The sequence below is a fragment of the Oryctolagus cuniculus genome, chromosome 8 (genome assembly GCF_964237555.1).
Source record: "Oryctolagus cuniculus chromosome 8, mOryCun1.1, whole genome shotgun sequence".
In the NCBI taxonomy this organism is placed as follows: domain Eukaryota; kingdom Metazoa; phylum Chordata; class Mammalia; order Lagomorpha; family Leporidae; genus Oryctolagus; species Oryctolagus cuniculus.
Window position 1 is genome coordinate 142,550,942 of NC_091439.1, and position 10,737 is coordinate 142,561,678.

Consider the following 10,737-nt stretch of genomic DNA (forward strand, 5'->3'; position numbering starts at 1 on the left):
CTATGGAAGTCAGTCTGGAGATTCCTCAGAAATCTGAACATAACCCTACCATTCAACCCAGCCATCCCACTCCTTGGAATTTACCCAAAGGAAATTAAATGGGCAAACAAAAAAGCAGTCTGCACATTAATGTTTATTGCAGCTCAATTCACAATAGCTAAGACCTGGAACCAACCCAAATGCCCATCAACAGTAGACTTGGTAAAGAAATTAAGGGACATGTACTCTATCGAATACTATACAGCAGTCAAAAACAACAAAACCCAGTCATTTGCAACAAGATGAGGAATTTGGAAAACATCATGCTGAGTGAATTAAGCCAGTCCCAAAGGGACAAATATCATATGTTCTCCCTGATCGGCGACAACTAACTGAGCACCAAAGGGGAAACTTGTTGAAGTGAAATGGACACTATGAGAAACAGTGACTTGATCAGCTCTTGTCCTGACGGTTGATGTACAATGTAATACTTTATGCATTTTAGTATTTTTTTTGTTCTAGTACCATTGGTTGAACTCTGTAATTAACACACAATTATTCTTAGGTGTTTAAATTTTAACTGAAAAGTGATCCCTGTTAGGAATTTGGGAAACATTATGCTGAGTGAAATAAGCCAATCCCAAAGGGACAAATACCACTTGTTCTCCTTGATAGGTGACAACAAACTGAGCACCAAAAAGGAAACCTGTTAAAGTGAAATGAACACTATGAGAAATGGTGACATGATCAGCCCTCACCCTGACTGTTGATGAGCAACTTAATATGTTATCCCTCTTAGTATTTTTTTTGTTTGTTCTACTTAATACTTTTGGTTGAATACTGTAATCAATACACAATTCTTCTTAAGTGCTGAAACTTAACTGAAAAGTGATCGCTGTTAAATATAAGAGTGGGAATAAGAGAGGGAAGAGATGTGCAATTCGGGACATGCTCAAGCTGACTTACCTCAAACGGTAGAGTTAGAAACATACCAGGGGATTCCAATTCAATCCCATTGAGGTGGCATGTACCAATGCCATCTCACTAGTCCCAGTGATCAATTTCTGTTCACAATTGATCATAATGATAGGACTAAGAACCAAAGTGATCACATAAACAAGAATAGCGTCTGCGAATACTAGCTGATAAAATAAAAAAGGGAGAGAATGATCCAACATGGGAAGTGAGATACACAGCAGACCCATAGAATGGCAAATGTCCTAACAGCACTCTGTCCTCATAATCAGCCCTTAAGGCATGCGGATCTGGCTGAAATGCCCATGAGAGTATTTCAGGCATGGAAAGCCAAGACACTCTGGGGAAAAAGAAAAAAAACCTAAATGAAATATCTCCATGAGTGAGATCACAGTGGAAAGAATGGGTCATCAAAGAAGGAGGTACCTTTCTCTGAAGGGAGGAGAGAACTTCCACTCTGACCATGGCCTTGTCTAAATATGATCAGAGTCAGTGAACTCAGGGGGCTTCCATAGCCTTGGCAGCTCATGACAAGAGCCTCGGGTGATTACTGATGCCATAAACAAGAGTGTCAATTTGTTAAGTCAACAACAGGAGTCACTGTGCACTTACTCCTCATGTAGGATCTTTGTCCTTAGTGTGCTATACATTGATATTTAATGCTATAACTAGTACTCAAACAGTATTTTTCACTTTATGTTTCTGTGTGGGAGCAAACTGTTGAAATCTTTACTTAATGTATGCTAAACTGATCTTCTGTATATAAAGAGATTCCAAAAAGGTGCACAAAAATATGCCAAATTACTTTCAGAGGATCTCCAATTATACTTACAATGGACTTCTCATAAGAAACCCTACAGGCAAGGAGTGCAAGACATAGTCTAAGTCTTAATACAACATTGTCAACCCAGAATACTGTATCCTGCAAAGCTCTCATTTAAGAATGACAATGAAATAAAGACCATTTGTAACAAGAGTAGGAAGAATTTTCAATCACAAAGTGGCATTACAAAAGATGTTTTAAATGAAGTGCTACACTAAGAAACACAGAAAGATAGTCATCATGATAAAAGAATGAGAAGGGCTGGCACTGTGTTATAGCAGATAATGCCACCACCTACAGCACCAGCATCCCTTATGGGCACTGATTCAAGTCCCGACTGCTGCACTTCTGATCCAACTCCCTGCTAATGTGCCTGGAAAAGCAGCTGAAGAGGGCTCAGGTCCTTGGGCCCCTGCACCCATATGGGAGACCTGAAATAAGCTCCAGACTCCTGGTTTCAGATTGGCCCAGCTCCAGCCAGTGCAGCCAATTTGGGAGTATGCCAGTGGATTGAAGACCTCTCTCTCTCTGGCCTCTGACTCTGGCTCTATGTAACTCTGCCTTTCAAACAAATAAATAATCTTTCAAAAATCTGAAAGCAAAAAAAAAAAAAATACTCGATCAAAAGTACAAAAGAAATCCAAAGTAAACAATAGGAAACTTTATGAAACAATGTCAGGACAAAGTCATTACTTATCAACAGTCACTTTGAATGTAAATGGCCTCAACTCTCCAGTTAAAAGGTACAGACTGGCTGAATGGATTAAAAACAAAACCAATCTGCTTGCTGCCTACAAGAAACATCTCACCAACAACGATGCATGCAAACTGAAAGTGAAAGGATGAGAAAAGATATTCTATGCCAATGGAACACAAAACAGGACAGATGTAGCAATGCTAATAGCAAAGGAAAGAGACTTTAAACAAAAACTACTAAAAGAGACAAAGAATGGCACTATATAATGATTAAGGGATCAATGCAACAGGAAGATGCAAGTATAAATAAATGTATATGCACAGATGCTTAGGGTCCTGTGTGAATTTTCTGATGGATTATAAGATGTGACTTCTTGCCAAAGGCTTTTCCAGTCATTACATTCATAAGGTTTCTCCCCTGTGTGAATTCTCTGATGTTTGATGATTACTGACTCCAGCCAAAGGCTTTTCAGGATTCATTACATTCTTAAGGTTTCTCCCCTATGTGAATTCTCTGATGGATTATGAGATGTGACATCTGGCCAAAGGCTTTGCCACAGTCATTACATTCATAAGGTTATTCCCCTGTGTGAATTCTCTGATGGATTATGAGTTGTGACTTACAGCTGTAGGCTTTGCCACAGTCATTACATTCATAAGGTTTCTCCCCTGTGTGAATTTTCTGATGGATTATGAGCTGTGACTTATAGCCAAAGGATTTGCCACAGTCATTGCATTCATGAGGTTTCTCCCCTGTGTGAATCTTCTGATGTTTGATGAGGTCAGACTTATAGCCGTAGGCTTTTCCACATTCCTTGCATTCATAAGGTTTCTCCCCTGTGTGAATTCTCTGATGTTTGATGAGGTCAGACTTACAGCCGAAGGCTTTGCCACAGTCATTACATTCATAAGGTTTCTCTCCTGTGTGAATTCTCTGATGCGTGATGAGGTTAGACTTACAGCCATAGGCTTTGCCACAGTCATTACATTCATAAGGTTTCTCCCCTGTGTGAATCCTCTGATGTTTGGTGAGGTCCGACTTACGGCCAAAGGCTTTGCCACAGTCATTACATTCATAAGGTTTCTCCCCTGTGTGAATCCTCTGATGTTTGGTGAGGTCAGACTTACAGCCGTAGGCTTTGCCACAGTCATTACATTCATAAGGTTTCTCCCCTGTGTGAATTCTCTGATGGCTAGTGATTGCTGACTTCTTGCCAAAGGCTTTTCCACATTCCTTGCATTCATAAGGTTTCTCCCCTGTGTGAATTCTATGATGGATTATGAGATATGACTTACAGGTGAAGGCTTTTCCACAGTCATTACATTCATAAGGTTTCTCCCCTGTGTGAATCCTCTGATGTCTAGTGATTGTTGACTTCTTGCCAAAGGCTTTTCCACATTCCTTGCATTCATAAGGTTTCTCCCCTGTGTGAATTCTCTGATGGATTATGAGATGTGACTTACAGGTGAAGGCTTTTCCACAGTCATTACATTCATAAGGTTTCTCTCCTGTGTGAATTATCTGATGTTTGAGGAGATCTGCCTTATAGCCAAAGGCTTTTCCACATTCCTTGCATTCATGAGGTTTCTCCCCTGTGTGAATTCTCTGATGTTTGATGAGGTCAGACTTACAGCCGTAGGCTTTTCCACAGTCATTACATTCATAAGGTTTCTCCCCTGTGTGAATCCTCTGATGTTTGATGAGGTCCGACTTATAGCCATAGGCTTTGCCACAGTCATTACATTCATAAGGTTTCTCCCCTGTGTGAATCCTCTGATGCTTGATGAGGTCAGACTTATAGCCATAGGCTTTGCCACAGTCATTACATTCATAAGGTTTTTCCCCTGTGTGAATTCTCTGATGGCTAGTGATTGTTGACTTCTTGCCAAAGGCTTTTCCACATTCCTTGCATTCATAAGGTTTCTCCCCTGTGTGAACTCTCTGATGGGTTATGAGTTGTGACTTAGAGCCAAAGACTTTTCCGCAGTCATTACATTCATGAGGTTTCTCCGTGGTGTGAATTTTCCAATGTTTGATTAGGTCTGTCTTCAAGCCACAGGCTTTTCCACAGTCATTACATTCATGAGGTTTCTCACCTTTGTGGATTCCCTTATGTTTGATGAGCTGTGACTTGCACAGAAAGGCTTTTCCACAGCCATTGCATTCATAAGGTTTCTCTCCTGTGTGAATTCTCTGATGCACTACAAGCTGTGACTTCTTGCCAAAGGCTTTTCTACAGTCTTTACAATCATGAGGTTTATCCTCTGTATGAATTCTTTGCTGTGTTATGAGGTATGATTTCTGGAAAATTTTTTTTTGGAACTCATTACATTCATGAGGTTTCTTCTTTGTGTGAATTTTCTGATGTCTAATGAGATCTAACTTCTGGTACGTGGTTTCTCCACATTCATTACACACATGGGAGATCCTACAAGGCTGACATGCATAAGGTTTTTTCTCTGTATGTTGTCTCTGATCTATTGGAAGATCTGATTTGTAAATGAGAGGTTCCACATACCCCATATCTTCATAGAGTTTCTCTCCTGTGTTGATTTGTTGATGCTTACTGAGGTTAGTATTTTTATGAAGAGTTTCTTCTATTTGAGTTGTCTTTCCAACAGTAATTGTTGACTTATTACAGGGGTCTCCCATATGGACCGTGCAAAATCTAAAGAATATCTTCTTCCTTTTGAAGTCTTTCCCCTGTCCACTATGTTCAAATGAAGGCTTCACAGTCTGAATCTTGTGATCCTCACTAAGATGCTCACAGCACTGGACAGAGTTCCCAGGTACCTTAGCGGCATCAAGCTTCTCTCCAGCTTGCAGCTCATCAGGCCCACCATGGGGATGCACATTGTGACATACATTGCATTCCTCAGGTTTCATTGCTGAATAACTTCCCTTTTTGATAATCAGTTTTGAAACATGACTTGAACTTAAATTAAGTCTTTTTATTAATTCAACTCTCTTGGGAGTTGATGTCTTGCTATTTGTCATAACATCCTGCTTGAAATCTTTTTCTTGAATTTCCTGGTTCATCCTAATTATGTCATCACTTTTCATGGCAACTGAAATGAGGAAAACAAAAATCACTGAATCACATATATGTGCTTTCTCCTGGAATACTGATGTAAAGGGAATGAAGTTTCTTGTTATCTAAGTGGAATAAGATTTTAACATAATCAGTGGAAGACACTTATTTATGCTCATTATGATTTTTTTTTTCCTTAAGACATTGATATATTAGGTTGTACCAATAGATTTCTTAATTTTCAATCATGATCATGTTTACTACTTGAATTTTATTCAAGTATGGCAGAATTGCTTTCCTGGTTAGATGTATTAATTTGCTGCTTATGGTGCCTTCATCCCAAAATAGTGCCAGTATGAGCCCTGGCTACTCCGATTCCAATAAAGCTCTAGCTTATGTAAACTAGAAGGCAGCAAATAATGGTTCAAGTGCTTGGGACCCTGTGATATGTTAGGGAAGATTAGATGAAATTCCAGACTTTTGGCTTCAGACTAGTCAGACCTAAATTTCACAGGCATTAGGGGAGTGAGCTAATAAGCAATCTCTGTCTCTCCTCCTCTTATTGTCATTCTAGTCTTTAGCATTGATGAGACAACTATAAGATTTTAAAGAATGGACAAATATTTAATAAATATATTCCCCCATTGCCTAGCAACCAGTTTTTTCCTGTACTTTTTCAACCATAAATATTGGAATGTTTTACTGGATCATTTACTTACAGGTGAAGAAGAGTGAAATGTGTCTGTACTCTAAACAGGATCACGTTTAAGGAACAAGATTTGAATTTATGGTTGTCTCATGTTCAGTCTTCCCAGGTAAACAGCATTTGTGGGATTTTGCAAATGAGAAACTTTTATTTGCACTCTATGACAGCTTCCCCATATTCCTAAGGAAATCTAACATCTTCAGCTTCTCAGAACTACAGCAGTTACAGAAATATAGCAATGTGCCACCCTACCACTTTCTGACAGTTTAAAGAATTTGTTTCTGCAGCCCAGAGTGTGTTTACTTTCTTTGAAAAGTATTTTCTAGCTCATTCTGAAATCATGAGCCCTAGTTATATCCCCTCAGGTTTTTTCTATAAACATTTTTTTGTGTGATAATTTGAGTTTCTGGAGGCTTTTGATCAGCTGTCTCTTATTTTCAAAGAAATTTTCATTTCCTATGCCTTTGTTCTCTTTATTGTTTATTTGAGACAGAATTCATGCTTCTAACTTTTAAACAAATCTGAGACATTCAACATGAAACCATGAAGTTACTTGACCTTGGGATTCAGAATCTCAAGACTTTCTTGGTGAGTTTAGGATCACTTATTTTCATGTTTTTACATAAGTTCATGCTTAGCTTCAGGGTTTCTGATGTCATTGCACAGAGGCCTACTTCTGACCATTTCTTAGCATTTACTTATTAATTTACATACTTGAGAGTTAGAGAGATGGAGAATTAGACAAAAAGGGAGAATGAAACAGAAGATTGCCAGCCACAGGCTCTCTCCTCCAATGTTTCTAGCAACCTATTTTTTTTTCTTATTTTATTTGAAAGGCACGGAGAAAGAGAAAAGAGAGAGAAAGAGAAAGCGTACACATTTATTGGTTCAGTTGTGAGATGCTTAAAATAGCAAGCTCTGTGCCTGGCCAAAACCATGAGTGGGGACTCAATCTGAAACAAGTCTCTATAACTTGCCCAACTTATAAGAAATGAAGACAGGCTGGCATTGTGGCATGGTGGCTACATCCCCGCCTGCAGTGCTGGCATCCCCAATGGGTGCCGGTTCAAGACCCAGCTGCTCCACTTCCTATCCAGCTCTCTGCTATGTCCTGGGAGAACAGTGGAGGATGGTCCAAGCTGGAAGAAGCTCCTGACTCCTGGTTTTGGATCAGCATAGCTCCAGCCATTGTGGCCAATTGGGGAGTGAACCAGCAGATGGAAGACCTTTCTCTACCTCTCATTCTCTTTCTGTGTAACTCTTTCAAGCCAAATAAATAAATCTTAAAAAAAAAAAAAAGAACTGAAGAATAGAATAAATGCATGAAGGAAAAGTTATTATAGAAGGACAAGTTAGAATCTGGGGACTATATCTAACCTAGAAAAACCCTTAGTAACATCAGAAAAAGATTAGAATTTTTTTTAATCAAAGATCATCTTCATCAAGAAAAAAGAGTTAGAGATATAATGGCATCCTTAGAAACTCTAGAATCCCTTGTCTGATGCACAAAACCAGGTGTCATCAGGAGTAACACTTGGGAAAATTTCATGGAAAGAACATCAGTCAACATCTGTTATGTGCGTACTGACCTGGAAGGCTCTGATTTAGGCATTTGTTCACCATCCATGGCTCTCCTCCTTGCTCCAACTTAAAGATCAAATCAGGCTTAGTGATGCAGTGTCCTATTTAATGCAAACAATGTAAGATTTTGTAAAACTGCTATCCTGGGTTATTTAAAATACTACAGCTTATTCCAGGAGCTATGCAACAAATGTTCCAATTTGGATCCTTTCCTAGATGGTAGACATACAGATTATTTATGGAATCAAATTCTATACCTGCCCATCATTAAACTTTATAAAGTGTTCACTTATTTTTCAAATAGCAAGAAAATGCTATCATTGGATATGTGATGGGTGTCACTCACCCAAGAAAAGCAGGCTATTGTAGGTCTCCAACATCACATCCCTGTACAGAATTTTCTGAGCTTTATTCATGTTCTGCCATTCCTCCCAGGTAAAGTAAATAGCCAGGTCTTCAAATGTTAGCATCATCTGTAAAAGAACATTTCTGGTCAACATATTAACTCTGTCACAAAACAAAGACTGACAGTTTTCATCTTGTACATGGGTATGAAGGAAGAAGGAAGGATGGGTTTTCATTTTAGAATTATTGAGCATTTGGACAGCCACACAGAAGCATTCAGCAGGGAGTCAAACCTATGGTCTAAAGACTGTGAAAAATGCCACAACTGGAAGAAAACAGGAGTTTCAGGTCACAAGGGGCCACATATGTCAAGGGGAATTGCACAGCAGGTTGAAAGGAAGAAAATATTGACTCTTCAATAAGCCATGTTAAGGGGAAGAATGTAGAGTATTCAGGTGAAAAGACAAGAAACCATCAGTGGAGCTATGTTGGGAGTGAACACAGAAGAATTTTCAGAAAAACACCATGCAAAGTCACTTCAAATATGGCAGAGAAAAAATATTTTTAAAAAGAGGGCAGGCATTCATCTTGGTGTTTATGATGCCAGCTAAGATACCCTACTTCTACCTCAAAGTACCTAGGTTCAATTTCCAGTGCCAGTTCCAGTTTCCAGCTCCCAGCTAATGCTGCAGAAGCAGTAGTGATGCCACCAATGAGAAAGAGCTAGACTCCATTCCTGACTTCTGGCTTCAGTCCTGCCCAACCTTTCTTGGTATGGGTATTTATGGAGTGAATAAGTGCATGGGAGCTCTCTCTTCATTTCTCTCTTGGTCCATCAACTTCTTTCTCAATCAAGCCCATAATTATTTTTAAATAAGAGAGAATATTCAAGTAAGACAAAGAATAGAAAATATCTTTTGACTTTGACTATGCTTATTTTACATTTGAAGAACTGAGATAACATTATTAAAATTAAATTAAGGTAAAAACAATGGAATTAATTGCCCAAAAACAGAACTTGGGAAAGTGTGCAGTGTAATCTGGATTTGTGACTAACTGAGAGAAATGCATAGAGATTTGTTTAAGAACTTGCAGTAGGCACCAGTGTGGTGCAGACAGTTAAGCCTCCAATTGCAATGCTGGCATCTCATGGTATCATACTATTTGAGTCCAGGGTACTCCACTCCAATCTAGCTCTCTGCTAAAGTTCCTGAAAGATCAGTGAAATGTTGCTTAAATATTTGGGCTCCTTCAACTAATATGGGAGACCTAGATGGAATTCCAGGCTCCTGGCTTTGGTCTGAACCAGTCTCAGCCATTATGTTCATTTGGGGATTGCACCAGTAGATGGAAGGAGTCTCTTTCTGCTCATCTCTCCCAAGCTCTCTAGCTCTGCCTTTCAAATAAATAAATAAATCTTAAAAAAATAAAAGAACCTGCAGTACATTCTTTTCCCCACACATTCCTGATCCTATCCCTGAATCAAATTCAGCTTCTCAAAACAATTAAGGATTGCATTACTCTAACAATTCAAATACAAGCTTAACTGATTTGTGTTTTTTAATACTATGTAACTCTTACCCTTGCAGAATGCTAAGTGTTTATTTCCAGGGTAGCATGAAAACACTGATCACTACATCATCTTTGCTATTTCAGACATCATGACCCAAAAAATTTAGCAAATCGTACTGTAAGTTTCAACTCAAAACATGTAACAAAAGTATATTTTGCTATGGCAGCAGAAAGACCAGAGGCCAAATTGCTGTATCTCAGATGATTGTAATGTTTTATAATCATGGCAAATTCATCATTCATCTTGTTTGTGTACACTCCCTAAGAGTGAATTTTATGTTTATTTTTCCATTTTAATTAATAAATTATTAAAATTCTCCTAAAATGAAAACTGACAGCAAGCTGAGGAATAATTAAGAAAACCTTTTACAGGTGATGTAATAATTTTGTTTAGTTTTGAAAATATGTGGAGGTACCCAAATTATACCTGGAAGAGAAGATAAATGGAAGGAGTTAAAAGAAAACTTACCTGGTTTCCTTTTACACTGAACTAGAAAAAAGAAAAAATGTGATACAATGAATAAAGAGTAATGAATACATTAACTGAGGAAACATCAGCTTCCCTGTGGAGGAATAAACATTTAAACGTGGAAATATATAAGAAAGCACATCCACTTCTATTAAGTAGTAGAGATTAAACAGAATCATCATTGGCTTCATGAAAGCATTGTCTACAAATTTTGTAAAATAGCAGTAAAATTTAAGAGTGATTGTTCAAATAAATGAAGTTATTGAAGAGATAAACATTATACTGTCACTAAATTTTACACTAAAGAAAGTTATTTTGGGCCAGCGCCCCAGCTCAATAGGCTAATCCTCTGCCTTGCCGCGCCAGCACACTGGGTTCTAGTCCCAGTCAGGACGCCGGATTCTGGCCTGGTTGCCCCTCTTCCAGGCCAGCTCTCTGCTGTGGCCCGGGAGTGCAGTGGAGGATGGCCCAAGTGCTTAGGCCCTGCACCCCATGGGAGAACAGGAGAAGCACCTGGCTCCTGCCTTTGGCACGGTGTGCCAGCCGCGGCGGCCATTGG

The 10,737-nt window shown here is 38.9% G+C and overlaps 1 protein-coding gene across 1 annotated transcript; it reads right to left on the bottom strand.

Moving 5' to 3' along the window:
* Positions 1–1,099: 1,099 nt before the first annotated feature.
* Positions 1,100–9,843, bottom strand: LOC138843438 (zinc finger protein 271-like). Its single transcript, XM_070047293.1, has 3 exons — positions 8,139–9,843; positions 7,801–7,893; positions 1,100–5,542 (listed from the first exon to the last, which is right to left on the bottom strand). Exons 1-3 carry the CDS (start codon positions 8,389–8,391, stop codon positions 3,051–3,053), a joined length of 2,838 nt encoding a protein of 945 aa, XP_069903394.1. The 5' UTR covers positions 8,392–9,843; the 3' UTR covers positions 1,100–3,050.
* Between the last annotated feature and the right edge of the window lie 894 nt (positions 9,844–10,737).